Below are 16,904 nucleotides of genomic sequence, written 5' to 3' on the forward strand. Positions count from 1 at the left end.
ATTCTATGGTAACACTTGACTGATTGTTTTGTCATTAAGTGGTACACATTGGAAACATCTCTTCTTATACTTACTTCTCTCTATGTTTCTATGGTTGCATTTCTGTTGGCGGTGAGTATGTATAGTATATATTGAAATAAATAGTATTGAACATTGAAGGCAAGCTACAGTGCCTCTTGTCTGTATGTTTGTAACAGAGTTACAAAGGCAAGCTACAGTGCCTCTTGTCTGTATGTTTGTAACAGAGAGTTACAAAGGCAAGCTTCAGTGCCTCTTGTCTGTATGTTTGTAACAGAGAGTGAGTCAGACCTGCCGCAGATCTTCCTGAGCTACCAGTGGGACTCCCAGGATGACGTCCAGAGTCTCCGGGCACGCCTGGAGAGGGCGGGTTTCACCTGCTGGATGGACATTGGTCAGATGGGTGGCGGGGATCAGCTCAACCTCAAGATCGATGAGGGCATTCGGAACTGTGTGGTGAGTTGGTAAAGATGATGTCAGAGAAGATAGAATGTGAGCTGGGCTTACACAACAGTGAGACAACACAAGGGTGCTGTAAGCGTGTATATTTGTTGTTGTTAAAGCCACACTCAGCAATATTCCAGCTATATGACGGCAGTCTGGACCAGACAATCTGACAGATTAATATCATGAGCATCGATCCACGCAACTGGGATACAATGACATGCATCAACCAAGTCAGCAAGCCTGACCACCCGATCCCGTTAGTCGCCTTTACGGCAAGAATGGGTTGCTGAAGACCTATTCTAACCCGGATCTTCACGGGTAGTGCTGTAAGCAGTATTTAAGTTACATTACTGCATGTGAGTTTGATGCGGGAGGAAACCCCCAAGTGATGCAGGTACTTCACCCCAAATGTCATCATTTTTTATGAATGATTACAACACTGAGCCATAATTATGGTAATACTTACGAATCTTCTACCTCTAAAACATCATTGACAAATTCCTGTAATTTGCCTGCAATCTCACTAAACTAAACAATTCTTATGAAATCTCTACCTCTATCTATCTCTGCTATAAATCTTGTATTTTGGCTTCAATCACACTAACTAAAACTTTCAGATTTTCTGCACAAGTCCTCTTCAATGTCAACTATACAACATCAGTTGTCCGGCAATAGCACTCAATTACCCCAAGGTATTCTAGTGTGTGAAGGCGACAGAAACCTCACTTCTTCCCTGTGTATGTACTGCTCCTCCAGCAGTCACACTATTCTTGTCCATTTCAGTAAAGAGGCTTATTACTCTAAAGTAGTAGTCTTATTGGCTGCTTATAGTACATGAGTATTAAGTAAGTAATAATGGAAGATATACTCCCACTACCTCCTCGTCGAGATCTTCTACATCAACCTAGGTCAGACATCTTCTACGAAAATCTTTCCAGCCCAAATCTCACTGCCTGGAAGTTTTCTCGCAAAAGATGCAAGCCTCCTGATTCTCTGATTCTGCCTCAGAAACTGTGGCTAAATCATGGAGGAGAGCTATCTCCATCTCCCCATCTCCCTCTACCTCCCCCCCCCCTCTATCAGCAATGAAATGGGAGTTCTAAAGAAGGTATCACACATTGACATTTTATTCCACTGCATGATTTCAAATAATTCAATGAATGTAAACTCTTTGGGATTTGAAGCTGATTTATAATGAGGGAATCACAGGAAGGTAATTGCTGTCAACTATACAGGGAGTGTTCTAGAGGCAGAACCCACCTTTCCCTCCGGTATATTCTGGCAATAATGTAATAGAGGTAGAGGATTTGTAAGAATTATCAAACAATAGTTGTTATTGTTAATGATTCTAAGAATACTACCTCTATTACATCAGAAGTACTCCCTCCCACCTCCAAGATCATCTGTCTCCAGTTGATTGATGAGTGGAAAGATGTGAGGTTTCTCCTGCCTTCATATACGAGAGTGCCATGGGCTAAATGAGTGCTATTGCGGGACAACTGATTGTTGTGTAGTTGACAGTGAAGAGAACTTTTGTTGAAAATCGGAAAGTTTAGTTTAGTGTGATTGACACCAAAATACAGGAATTTGGCAGTGATGTAAAAGTTATAGTATTCTTACAATTAGTAACAATGATATTGTTTGATGTTTGTACACTACATTTGTACACTCTGCCCGGGGTGGCTCAGTCGTCTAATGCGCGATTCATTGTGCAGAGTTACGTCCCTTGGGCACGCCAGAAACCCATGATTGTGGGTTCAAATCCTGGTTCGCCCCGATTATGTTTCTTGGTTTGTCAGCACCATACCCGTGCTCATTGGTTTCACCCACGTGGTCTGAGACCTGCACCACTTCGGGCTCTCCTCCAACATTAAGCTGACACGCCGCGATATTACTGGAATACTGTTAAAAGCGGCATAAAACCCAACTCACTCACTCACACAATGTACATTCTGCCCACAGCTGTTCGTCTCCTGCATCACGCCCAAGTACGTGGTGTCCCACCACTGTAACCGCGAACTGGCCTTGGCAGACATCTTGAAGAAACCCATCATCCCTGTCATGTTTGAGTCCGTCGTCTGGCCGCCACCTGGGGGCATGTCTGTCATCCTCTCTCAGCTCGTCTATATCAATATGAAAGGTAATTGAATGTTCAAAATGACATTTTGTGTCTCAAGAAGTTTCCAAGCCACAAGTGACATACTTGTGTTGCTCTAAATTTAAATTTGTATTGACTAAGTTAGTTACCACCTGTTATCATGTAGAACAGTGCATAATACATGAAAAATGGGTGTTGAATTCTTACTAAATAGAAAATTGTTGAAGACAGTTATCAATAATTCCAAGACCATGTTCCTCCAACTTTAATCAGTGACGCTGTGATATAACTGAAAGCAGCACTAAACAACTCACTCGATAACATACCCCCATCCCTTGCAGGTGTCGGAGGTCACGGTGGCAGCGGGGTCCATGCTGACCTCCAGGACAAGCATAATGAAATCATCAACCGGATCCTCCTGTACACCATGCCTGCCGTCCAGCCTTGCATCGACTCCTCCGTCACAGTTACCGACATCAGCAAGCAGCAGGACCTGGGCAGCGAGAGCCTGTATGACACCAGTCTCAGTTCTCTCACAGAACCAGACATCCCCCTGCTCCAAGAGGTGTACCACGCACCCCCCAGCCCCCGTCGCAACCCCGTCGTCGCGCCGCAGCCAGAACCTGCTCAGCGAGCAGCAGCAGCAGCAACAAGGAACGTGGAGCAGGTTCATGTGACGAAGTGTGCAGTATGTGTAATACTGTAGCCCTGAAGGACTTTACTATACAGGGCTCCAAGTGTGCAGTATGTGGCATATTGTGTAGCCCAGAGGAACTGTCACAGCTTCGAAGGACTTCACATAGTTTGTCTTTCACTCATGTCAACAAACTCAAAATCCAGTAAATTGCGACTGGAAGTGTTTTGTTTGTGAATACAGATTACTGTGTATTTGTGACATGGTAACATTGTTAGTGAGGATGGTATGTACTCTTTCACATGATCAAGTTGAGGACCAGGATTCCAGGATTGCCAGTATTCATTTCAAGTGCTATTCCACCCTTATACTGAATTTTAGGAAGAATGATCTTTTATTCATGCTTTGGAGCTGGCTGACTGAATTTGGTGTTTAGCTCAAAACCAAAATGAAACAGCTCATGATGAAATCACTGTAGGTGTCCAATGAATGATCATTATCAGTGATTGGCAAGTGGATTAATAGGACTCCTTATCATATGGACTGGACTCAATGCATTCAGTTTACCATCAAGGTCACCATTGCTACTGGAACATGGATACTCCTGTGGGCATTGGTACCATCAAGGTCATCATTGCTCCTGGAACATGAATACTCCTGTGGACATTGGTACCATCAAGGTCATCATTGCTACTGGAACATGGATGCTCCTGTGGACATTGGTACCATCAAGGTCATCAATGCTACTGGAACATGGATACTCCTGTGGACATTGGTACCATCAAGGTCATCATTGCTACTGGAACATGGATACTCCTGTGGACATTGGTACCATAAAGGTCATCATTGCTACTTGAACATGGATACTCCTGTGGACATTGGTACCTTCAAGGTCATCATTGCTACTGGAACATGGATACTCCTGTGGATATTGGTACCATCAAGGTCATTGCTACTGGAACATGGATACTCCTGTGGATATTGGTACCATCAAGGTCATCATTGCTACTGGAACATGGATACTCCTGTGGACATTGGTACCATCAAGGTCATTGCTACTGGAACATGGATACTCCTGTGGACATTGGTACCATCAAGGTCATCATTGCTACTGGAACATGGATACTCCCGTGGACATTGGTACCATCAAGGTCATTGCTACTGGAACATGGATACTCCTGTGGATATTGGTACCATCAAGGTCATCATTGCTACTGGAACATGGATACTCCTGTGGACATTGGTACCATCAAGGTCATTGCTACTGGAACATGGATACTCCTGTGGATATTGGTACCATCAAGGTCATCATTGCTACTGGAACATGGATACTCCTGTGGACATTGGTTCCATAAAGATCTTCAGGGCTACTGGAATGTGAATACTTCTGTAGACATTGTTCCACCATGATGTTTGACTTGTACTTGTACCTGTGTATAAACAAGCAAAAAGACTGAAACAAGTTAGGGACTACATCACAAGTTGTAGCTTTGCGGCGTATCTGCGTACAAGGGCGTCCGAGGACTTTACAAGATGTTGCTGATCCCATGGTACAAGCATTATCTCAACCAACCAATAGAAAAAAATTAGCATTACAACGCTAATAAGACATTTATTTAAGGTCACTCTGTGATAGGTATGAGAGATGTGTTAACTTGTGCAAGTACAATGATTCTGTATGCAAGATGTATATAAGAAGAATTATGAAGTGGGGATTGGTTGCTGCCACCAGGATCACACATGGCAATGAGTGGATCAGTTGGCTATGGGAAAGATAACTGTTCCTTGTGTTGGCTATGGTAAAAGATTTAATTTAGAACAAAATGATTTTACATTTACAATTCTGGTAATTCTTGTGGGATGTGAAAGACACGAGAAATTTGTTACTGTGAAACAGCACAGCACTATTAACAGATGGTTGATTGCTAGAGAACCCAGGGCAATAAGATGCTACCCGGTAATTAAGTGACGTCTCCTTGCTTGGTGCTAACTAGTATCCCTGTGCCCTTGCAGTGTCATAGCCACTGGCATTCTCTGTGCAAAGTTAGGCAAGCCATTTTCGAATGATTTTGGGTTCACAATGATTTTGTCGGCAAACTGAACTGGGAAGAATGTGAATAATGCGGAGAGGATACGTTCTGGTCTTAGATGCGAGTCAGATGATGGTTCTTGTTACTGATGTGTTGTTAATTCCCTGCAACTGTTACCATGATTACACACAGCACTGTTAGAGGAAGTAGTTATATTGAAGTGTATGATTGACCTATCAGTATCACCAGTCTGTCAGCGAGTGAGTTGGGTTTCACATCGCTTTTATTCCAGCAGAAATGGATTGAACACATGTCCAGATTCACAGGGTCTGGACTGGCTTTCACTGTAGACTGAAGACCACAAAGCTTCTTATCTCTTTGACTATCATAAGAACATGTATGTTGAAATATGGGAGGAGTTGCACAGGAATCTACTTAGACATTCTCAGAGGTGATAGCTTTGCATGGGTGACTTGATTGATTTCCCTTGCAAAGGTCACTTAAATCAAGGGCCCAATGAAGGTGCCTGGACATTGCATTATTAGGTGATTTGAAAGGGGCCACAATGCTGTCAGATTTTACATGATTTGTGAATTGTGGGTATGTTTTTTACACTTGCAGACAGGGCCTAATACAAGAGTATACAGTAAACTATGTTTATGATGAATGCGCTTATATGAAATGACAAATATGACGAACTTATTTTTTAGTCCCAGCCATTTGTTGTATATATGCTGTACATGTTTTTATTAGGAACTATAATTAGTGGTCCCTTTGAGTTCATTATAACCATAGTTTACTGTTTATTTGTTAACATACCTTTATTAATCCGTCCGTTGGAATACCAATCACAAGTTTCAACACATCTTCAGCTTACTGTGTGTGTGACACTTTTGTCCAAAATTGCTTCTTAGGAAACAAATTCCTCATTGAATATTGTTTTGTTTCCTATCATACCTTCAATGCAGAATGTGCTATTCAACTGACCTAGTTGACTTCTTGTATTCATCTAGTATTCTTGTATTGATCATGATCTTAGTGCTTAGCGTCTCACAGAGATAAAATGCAGGCCGCCACGTGCACAAGTAAGAACGGTGTGCTTGTATGACATGCAGTTTGGTCCAGTGGTTGCTGGTTAGGGGTGCTTGATATGGTAGTACTTAAAGTATGAATTTAAAACTGGGGGGAATATGATTGTCGTCTTCAAACATGTCACAAGGAGCAAACAATTCTAATGCCAAGTGAGTTTCAGTGTTTGGATTGTTGCAAGATGTTGCACTACCTGTAGAAATGTACAAGTGAGTATTATCTACCCCACTCTCAGTACCGAGTAGTTCGTTGTCGAACTGAGTAATCGGTGCCAAGTGATATCGGGAGCAACGTTCCATATCACTTGGAAACAACGACACACATAAACACAAGTCCAGGATGATGACCACCGGATCCATGAAGTCCTCTCATGACAAGCACAGATTTACTGCAGCTGTAGGGAGGACGGAGAGTGAACTTCTGTCTTGTAGTTGCACCAGTCTCCAGCTTGACAAGCCAGGCACTCCCAGATCAGTCCTAGTACACACAAACCAAGTACCTGTAACAGCAACTTTACACCATTTCTGATTTGTGTTTGTCCAGTAAGTAAGTGATTTCTTTCTGTATCATATTTGAAGCTGTCATCAAAATCATCACAGATGGTGTCACAATTGAACAGATGTGTCATCTAACTTTCATAGGATCCTACAACATTGCCACTGACTAATCAGAAAGCTAGATTATTTAATGAGTAATAATAGATTTCATAGTAATATGATTCTTAGTTGAGTGTCATGTATGGACTTGAAGATGTGGAAATGCACATCTGTAAATGGGTGTTCTGCCAAGCTGTGTTACTTGTAAGGTCTTTGTTTCTTATTCTCATATGTACATTCTCCTATCATGTAATTTTATTGTGTACATAATTTGTATATTTACATCTGACATGTACATATGTAGACATGTATCATTAAAATATACATTTCCATTCTCTTACGTTTTGTTCCATATGTTAAACATTATGGCATCATAATGGACCTGGAGCTGGACTTGTGATTGTTTTCATCTGGGAACTGAACCCAGATCTGCATGACACTGTCCACTGGGCTACCTAATGGCAAGGGTGTTGATAAAGGCAAAGTGCAATTTTTATTCAGAAATCCTTTTGAGATTAACATTTAAAGCTAAAAGGTCATCAGGGAATGAAGGAGTAGTCTAGTGGTTAAAACATTTGCTCATAGTTCATCCGAGGCCCGAGTTCAATTCCCCACGAGTACAATGTGTGAAGCCAATTTCTGCTGTTCCCCTGCCATGATATTGCTGGAAGCAGTGTAACATATTACTCAACGGTCGTCATCAAGGGTTATCAAAAGACTTCCAGACCTGAAGTATCATGTGACAATAATACAAAAGTGGATTTCCCTTTCTGCACAAAATTATGGCTAATGTGTACTTTCTTTCTTTTTAAAAATAGCAATTTAAATCATGAATTATTAATAAAAAATCAGATTTACTCTGTTTTTAGTAACACATCTTTCCAAGAATATTTAAGTTTCATCTTCTAATACAGTACTATCCAGAAATAGCTTACCACCATCCTTCTTATTTCCATCTATCCCCAACTCCCATGTGTCCTTAGGAAATATCTACATGACGTTATCTAATTTGCATACACATCTAAGATACCAATATACCTGCTGAAAAGTTGGTTGACATGCATTGCCTCGGTCTCCAGATGGCCACAAATACCAGGCCATACATAATAAGACTTTTGTTGTTTAACGCCGCACTCAGCAATATTTCAGCGATCTGAAAATAATCGAGTATGGACCAGACAATCCAGTGATTGACATCATGAGCATTGATCTACTCAATTGAGATACAATGGCATGCATCAACCAAGTCAGCGAGCCTGACCGTCTGATCCTGTTAGTCACCTCTTACATCAAGCTTAGTCGCCTTTTACAAAAATCATGGGTTGCTGAACACCTGTTCAAACCCGCATCTTCACGGAGATGATGCATTAATTAAGAAGCCAAGGAAGCCATTGAAAGGATAGTAAATAACTAATGCCATGCAACAGTTATGCAACAGGTCGTTAGAGTGAGTTAACATGCTTTGAACAGTTACACCATGTCGTGTCAGCTTGATGTGGGAGGAAAGCCTGAAGTGATGCAGTTCTCAACTGTTTACCACTTTGGTGAAACCCATGAGTATGGCGCTGACAAAGCTAATAACATAATCAGGATGGACCGGGTTTCAAAACCAGCGATCACAGGGAAGCATGCCCAAGGGATGCAACTCTGCACAGCAAATTGCTGGCCCCCATGCCACCATGATGCAAAGATGAAGGAAGTCATTGCAAGGGGAGTAAACCACTATGGCCTTTGAACTGTTACAAAACACATAGTTAGACGAGCAATGTCAGCATTTCAATAATGAATGATAGAGTTTAGCTCAGCATTGCCATGAACAGTATTGTAGTCATTATCTTAATTGGAGAGGAAAACTGGAGGTCCATCTAAACCTGCCTCAAAGTCCTTCTAAATATGACAGGAGGTCCATCTCAACATAACAGGAGGTCCATCTAAACATAACAGGAGGTCTATCTAAACAAAACAGGAGGTCCCCATCTAAACATGACTGAAGGTCCAATTAACATGACAGAAGGTCCAACTAAACATGACTGGAGGTCCATCTAAACATGACTGGAGGTCCAACTAAACATGACTGAAGGTCCATCTAAACATGACTGGAGGTCCAACTAAACATGACTGGAGGTGCAACTAAACATGACTGGAGGTCCAACTAAACATGACTGAAGGTCCATCTAAACATGACTGGAGGTCCATCTAAACATGACTGGAGGTCCAACTAAACATGACAGGAGGTCCAACTAAACATGACTGGAGGTCCATCTAAACATGACTGGAGGTCCATCTAAACATGTCTGGAGGTCCATCTAAACATGACTCAAGGTCCCCATCTTAACATGACAGAAGGTGCAACTAAACATGACAGGAGGAACCTGACCTATGGTAGGAAGCGGGGCCGGTGGGGTAGCCTAGTGGTTAAAGCGTTTGCTCATCACGTTCGATTCCCGACATGGGTACAATGTGTGAAGCCCATTCGTGGTGTCCCCTGCCGTGATATTGCTGGAATATTGCTAAAAGTGGCGTAAAACCATACTCACTCACTCACTCACTATGGTAGGAAGCATGTCAAGAGCTCTAGGTACAATGACAAAAGATCTCATTCTAAGATAGAAGTACCAAATTTCAAACTCTTAGGTGTCACCAACATTTTTTTATGATGGTGAAAATGCCAAAAAGTACTTTTCTGTAAATATCTATTCTTCAAATCAGATGTTTCAGTTCAAAAGTCATGGTGATTTACAGCTCATAACTGACCAATCAGGTCATTGTCGAATTGGGTTTAAAGCCAATTTGAACAGTTTTTCCACTATCATAGGTTTCTACTTTTCTTGGATCACTCCACTCTAATACTTAGGTTTGCAAGTCTAGATTACTGTCATAAAGACCCCGAATCAAACATACCCACTACAGCCCATGCAAGTCTATAATAGTGGGCAAGTCTAGATTACTGTCATACAGACCCTGAATCAAACATACCCAATACAGCCCAAGTCTGGGCAAGTCTATAATAGTGGACAAGTGTAGATTACTGTCATACAGACCCTGAATCAAACATACCAAATAAAGCCCATGCAAGTCTACAATAGTGGACAAGTCTAGAATTACTGTCATACAGACCCTGAATCAAACATACCCAATAAAGCCCATGCAAGTCTATAATAGTGGGCAAGTCTAGATTACTGTCATACAGACCCTGAATCAAACATACCCACTACAGCCCATGCAAGTCTACAATAGTGGGCAAGTCTAGATTACTGTCATACAGACCCTGAATCAAACATACCCACTACAGCCCATGCAAGTCTATAATAGTGGACAAGTCTAGATTACTGTCATACAGACCCTGAATCAAACATACCCAATACAGCCCATGCAAGTCTATAATAGCTGACAAGTCTAGATTACTGTCATACAGACTCTGAATCAAACATACCCAATACAGCCATACAAGTCTGCAAGTCTATAATAGTGGGCAAGTCTAGATTACTGCAGTTTCTGAAAATGAAGAGTCACTGGGACCCTTTTAATTATATTGTATTAAGATAATTTTACAACTGTTCTTTCTGTAAAATATTTTCATTTCAGAGACTAGATGTCAGTCTAAATTATCACAGTAAATTTTTTGTTTGTTAACAAACGTTTCCTCCAAAACATCAAACAGTGAGATTATGTTCAAGCAATCAAAGAACCATAAATATACAATAACTCATAAGCACAGCGCTATTCGTCAATTTTGGGCAACGACTAATCAAATAATCCACTTTGGAAACCCAAACGGACTCCAACACCGCCAAGTTTCTGGGAGGTTAGTCAGTGCAGTTAGTGAAAAGCATGCAACACAGTATCACTACATACTAGAGTTATCCCCCTTGCCTTGATCAAACACCTAATGTAACTCAGGCTAGTGGTAGGCAGTGTGTGCTTTCTCGTGGAAGCAGTCTGAGTTCCAACTTGGTTTGTATGTACCAATTGTATTCTATCTATGGGTGGTTTTATCTGCAGAATACAGCCTTTGACAAAGTGGTACCAGCACACATGGCTGGGCATGCTGTTAGGCCAGTTATACAACATGTTCTCATCCCGGGAAAGATTCTGCCTCTAGTATCTGTCCCAGTGGTACATGGTGCGTCTGAGACATTCAACCACATGTGTGCCATGTGGACCCTATGTATATAGTGTGTATATCATGTGGACCTGGTGTATATAGTGTGTATATCATGGGGACCTGTGTATATAGTCTTATATCATGTGGACCTGGTGTATATAGTGTGTACATATCATGTGGACATGGTGTATATGGTGTAAACATATATCATGTGGACCTGATGTATAAGGTGTTATAGCATGTGGACCTGTGTATATAGTGTTTGTATCATGTGGACCTGATGTATATGGTGAGTATATCACATGGGCCCTATGTATATGATGTGTATATCATGTGGACCTGATGTATATGGTGTGTATATCATTTGACCCTAAGTATATAGTGTGTACATCATGTGACCCTATGTATATAGTGTACGTATATAGTGTGTGTATCATTTGGACCTGTGAATATGGTGAGTATATCATGTGGACCCTATGTATATAGTGTGTCTATCAAGTGGACCTGTGTATATGGTGAGTATATCATGTGGACCCTATGTATACAGTGTGTCTATCATGTGGACCTGTTTATATAATGTTATATCATGTGGACCTGAGTATATAGTGTGTGAATCATGTGTACCTGATGTATATGGTGAGTATGGTGAGTGTATCATGTAGACCTGATGTATATGGTGAGTTTATCATGGGGACCCTATGTCTATTGTGAGTATATCATGTGGACCTGATGTATATGGTGAGTATATCATGTGGACCTATGTATATGTGTATATCATGTGGACCTGATGTATATAGTGTGTAAATCATGTGACCCTATGTATAGTGTTTATTTCATGTGCCCCTATGTATAAAGTGTGTATATCATGTGACCCTATGTATAGTGTGTTTATCATGTGACCCTATGTATATACTGTGTATATCATGTGACCCTATGTATAGTGTGTATATCATGTGACCCTATGTATATAATGTATATATCATGTGACCCTATGTATAGTGTGTATATCATGTGGCCCTATGTATATTTAGTGTATATTATGTGACCCTATGTATATTCAGTGTATATTATGTGACCGTATGTATATAGTGTGTTTATCTTGTGACCCTATGTATATTGAGTGTATATCATGTGACCCTATGTATATTGAGTGTATATCATGTGACCCTATGTATTATATGTGTATATCATGTGACCCTATGTATATTCAGTGTATATTATGTTTACCCTATGTATATAGTGTGTATATAATATGACCCTATGTATAGAGTGTTTATCATGTGACCCTATGTATATTGAGTGTATATCATGTGACCCTATGTATATAATGTATATATCATGTGACCCTATGTATAGTGTGTATATCATGTGACCCTATGTATATTTAGTGTATATTATGTGACCCTATGTATATTCAGTGTATACTATTTGACCCTATGTATATACTGTGCATATCATGTGACCCTATGTATAGTGTGTATATCATGTGACCCTATGTATATAATGTATATATCATGTGACCCTATGTATAGTGTGTATATCATGTGACCCTATGTATATTAAGTGTATATTATGTGACCCTATGTATATTCAGTGTATACTATGTGACCCTATGTATATAGTGTGTATATCATGTGACCCTATGTATAATGTGTGTATATAATGTGACCCTATGTATAGTTTGTATATTATGTGACCCTATGTATTTAGTGTGTATATGATGATACCCTATGTATATAGTGTGTATATCATGTGGACCCTATGTATAGTGTGTATATTATGTGACCCTATGAATAGTGTGTATATCATGTGACCCTATGTATATAGTGTGTATATCATGTGACCCTATGTATAGTGTGTATGTTATGTGACCCTATGTATAGTGTGTATATCATGTGACCCTATGTATAGTGTGTATATCATGTGACCCTATGTATAGTGTGTATATCATGTGACCCTATGTATATACTGTGTATATCATGTGACCCTATGTATATAGTGTGTATATCATGTGACCCTATGTATAGTGTGTATATCATGTGACCCTATGTATATAGTGTGTATATCATGTGACCCTATGTATAATGTGTGTATTATGTGACCCTATGTATAGTTTGTATATTATGTGACCCTATGTATATAGTGTGTATATCATGTGACCCTATGTATATAGTGTGTATATCATGTGGACCTATGTATAGTGTGTATATCATGTGACCCTATGTATAGTGTGTATATCATGTGACCCTATATATAGTGTGTATATCATGTGACCCTATGTATATAGTGTGTATATCATGTGACCCTATGTATATAGTGTGTATATCATGTGACCCTATGTATATAGTGTGTATATCATGTGACCCTATGTATAGTGTGTATATCATGTGACCCTATGTATATAGTGTGTATATCATGTGACCCTATGTATATAGTGTGTATATCATGTGGACCCTATGTATATAGTGTGTATATCATGTGACCCTATGTAGAGTGTGTATATCATGTGACCCTATGCATAGTGTGTATATCATGTGGACCCTATGTATAGTGTGTATATCATGTGACCGTATGTATATAGTGTGTATATCATGTGACCCTATGTATATAGTGTGTATATCATGTGGACCCTATGTATAGTGTGTATATCATGTGACCCTATGTATAGTGTGTATATCATGTGACCCTATGTACAGTGTGTATATCATGTGACCCCATGTATATCATGTGACCCTATGTATATAGTGTGTATATCATGTGACCCTATGTATAGTGTGTATATCATGTGACCCTATGTATAGTGTGTATATCATGTGACCCTATGTATATAGTGCGTATATCATGTGACCCTATGTATATCATGTGACCCTATGTATAGTGTGTATATCATGTGACCCTATGTATATAGTGTGTATATCATGTGACCCTATGTATATAGTGTGTATATCATGTGACCCTATGTATAGTGTGTATATCATGTGGACCTATGTATATAGTGTGTATATCATGTGACCCTATGTATATAGTGTGTATATCATACGACCCTACATATGCAGTGATGACCCCACCACCATCGTCAATTCCAGAGGAGAAGTCCATCATTTCCGTAACATGTAGGTGTTTGCAGCTCATGGAACAAAACCTTGAATTAAGTCTGAGGCCGAGTAGGCTGCATGAGGACCTGGCTGGCTTAGCGTCAGCTCGTACCCAACCCAGACAGCAGGGATTGATGTTCCCACTATCTGCCACTGAGGTCGGTGCAACTCTGTCCGTACTGGTCATCCTGATGCACATCATACGAAACACTCACCTATGAATACAAATATCCGTCTCAACATTCGATAGGGCTACTGGTGTATATCCTTCTGATACAAAACCAAAGGCCCCAACTTTTTGAACTGAATACTTGAAGCCATGTTGTGAAGATGAACATGCTCAGATCAGTTTCAGGGCAAAATTGAATACTATTCATATGACAATATCTCCGAGCAAAGAGTCACTTTCGGTCGGTCTCATGATATCAATCACAAAATTGATTATTTACAGACTGACGTTATAAAGCTGGAATATTGCTGAATGTGGCATTAAACAACAAACAAATAGACAAACAATAATCCCCACCTGGTTGCACTTGTCTAGTGACATGCATAGGACTGAAGGACTAATGCCGGTTATATAGTGCTAGCCCACTGAGATACCGTGCGACAGATTAACATGGATACCCCACTCAGACACAGTAAACTGACCCTGAGCTGACCAGTCCTTGTTTTAGCCCCTTAATGCTGAGTGCAGGGAGGGTACCATCTTTTAGCTTCTTATGGTATGATGCTGCTGGGGATCGAACCCTGACTACCTCACTCGTCACGCCGAAGACGCGGGTTTGATTCCTGACATGGGTACAATGTGTGAAGCCCATTACTGATGACCCCGAGTGATATTGCTGGAATATTGCTAAAAGCGGCGTAAAACCTCACTCACTCACTCACTCCTCGATCTGTGCAGATGCTCTGTCCACTAGACCACTGAAGCCATACCCAACACATGGTATTAATAATGTAGCGCTATAAGCATTCAATAGAATATAACACATTATAGATAGACTATTACATCCGATTACCTGTATCCAGAGTTGAGTAGCGGGGCGTATGTTACAGATTGTCCCACTCTCACAATACCAAAACATAACAAACAAGTCAATGGCAATTAAAGAATTTTAATTTAAATATTAGCTGGTTCCTGCAGCATAGAACCATGGGAAGGAAGGGGCAATGATATCACATGGTTAGTACATGATTCGCATGAGGAGTTTAGATCAAGGGCGCTCTCAGTCTCGTCTACCATTTTGACACAGTGCAGATCAAGAACATAATGTCAAGAACAACTTTGACATAGTAAAGATCAAGAACAATGTCAAGAACGGTTTTGACATAGTAAAGATCAGGAACAATGTCAAGCACGGTTTTGACACTGAAGATCATGAACACCATGTCAAGAACAGTTGTGACATAGTAAAGATCAAGAACAATGTCAAGAACGGTTTTGACATAATAAAGATCAGGAACAATGTCAAGAACAATTTTGACATAGTAAAGATCAGGAACAATGTCAAGAAAAGTTGTTACATAGTAAAGATCAAGAACAATGTCAAGAACAATTTTGACACAGTAAAGATCAGGAACAATGTCAAGAACGGTTTTGACACTGAAGATCAGGAACACTATGTCAAGTACAGTTGTGACATAGTAAAGATCGAAAACAATGTCAAGAACGGTTTTGACACAGTAAAGATCAGGAACAATGTCAAGAACAGTTTTGACACTGAAGATCAGGAACACCATGTCAAGAACAGTTGTGACATAGTAAAGATCAAGAACAATGTCAAGAACAGTGGTGACATAGTAAAGATCAGGAACAATGTCAAGAACAATTTTGACATACCGAAGATCAAGAATGTCAAAAATGGTTCTGACAGACATCAACACAGTGAGAACCCTGCTAATTGAAATCTTAACATCTATGTGCGATGCATAGGGAAGTCAATTTACAGTCTCACTTAACCATAACGAAACATTAACAAATAATTTTTTACTTTTTGTGTTTGGTAAATGTGGCACTTTGACAAATGGTGATGGTAATGTCCTACACAACACAAGCTTTAACAATTTTGTTATAGTCCTCTGTATTGCAACACATGCATAAATCAACAGTGACTCATCTTGCATTGGAAAAATAAACAACAACAAAACTACCCTTTGTAAGGACTCCAGTTGTGAGTCAGCTGTAAGTTCACTTCCCAAACTACAAAAACGGAATCTCACGAGACACCTGTATGGCCTGAGACGTAATAAATACTAGTGTAAGTGATAACGTGACACATGAGTTGTTGGTGGATGAATGAAGGTGATTATGTCAATGATCGCTGAACAAAGACTCAGTGTTAAACACAACAGACCTGTGGAATCAGCAAGATATGTAAATATCGGATTGAATGCCGACAATAATCTCGTATTCACTACAAGTGAACATCGACTATGAATATGCTCTCAGCTTTTGTCCAATCACCAGTTAAAATATCTAAATAATGTCCATATTTGGAAAATATCTCCTTTAAAATTATGCATAATATAAAATTTCTCCACATTGTTAAAAGTGGGTCTTTTCCATAACATTCAAATATACATAATACAACAGACTGACGTAAAATTGTGTATCATAAATGCTAAAATCTCAATTGGTGACTCAAATTTGCCTGCCAAACGAAACAATCTTTACAAGCGTGTCAAAATTAATAGGTGCAAGTTACGTGACCACTAAGAATTTCTTCTTTATGCAAGTATCAACTTTCAAGAAAGGATTCATACATATTATTCAAATAATAAATATATTT

General features: G+C 39.8%; 2 protein-coding genes and 1 pseudogene across 2 annotated transcripts in view; all 3 read left to right on the forward strand.

Annotated features, from left to right (window-relative positions):
* LOC139478928 (uncharacterized) overlaps positions 1 to 3,791 on the forward strand; it is a 58,069-nt gene extending 54,278 nt beyond the window's left edge. The window contains exons 20-22 of the mRNA XM_071261621.1: positions 296 to 474; positions 2,428 to 2,605; positions 2,905 to 3,791. Coding sequence (XP_071117722.1) covers positions 296 to 474; positions 2,428 to 2,605; positions 2,905 to 3,269 — 722 coding nt within the window. The 3' untranslated portion in view covers positions 3,270 to 3,791. The remainder of the gene's footprint in view (positions 1 to 295; positions 475 to 2,427; positions 2,606 to 2,904) is intronic.
* LOC139478383 (uncharacterized) lies at positions 3,646 to 7,152 on the forward strand (annotated as a pseudogene).
* Positions 7,153 to 9,224: 2,072 nt separating this feature from the next.
* LOC139478385 (probable serine/threonine-protein kinase DDB_G0283337) lies at positions 9,225 to 16,020 on the forward strand. Its single transcript, XM_071260823.1, has 2 exons — positions 9,225 to 9,310; positions 15,369 to 16,020. The coding sequence occupies exons 1-2, from the start codon at positions 9,225 to 9,227 to the stop codon at positions 16,018 to 16,020; spliced, it is 738 nt and encodes a 245-aa protein (XP_071116924.1).
* Positions 16,021 to 16,904: the final 884 nt, after the last annotated feature.

Source organism: Haliotis cracherodii, unplaced genomic scaffold, assembly GCF_022045235.1.
Source record: "Haliotis cracherodii isolate W230 unplaced genomic scaffold, xgHalCrac1.p SCAF_4, whole genome shotgun sequence".
NCBI lineage: Eukaryota > Metazoa > Mollusca > Gastropoda > Lepetellida > Haliotidae > Haliotis > Haliotis cracherodii.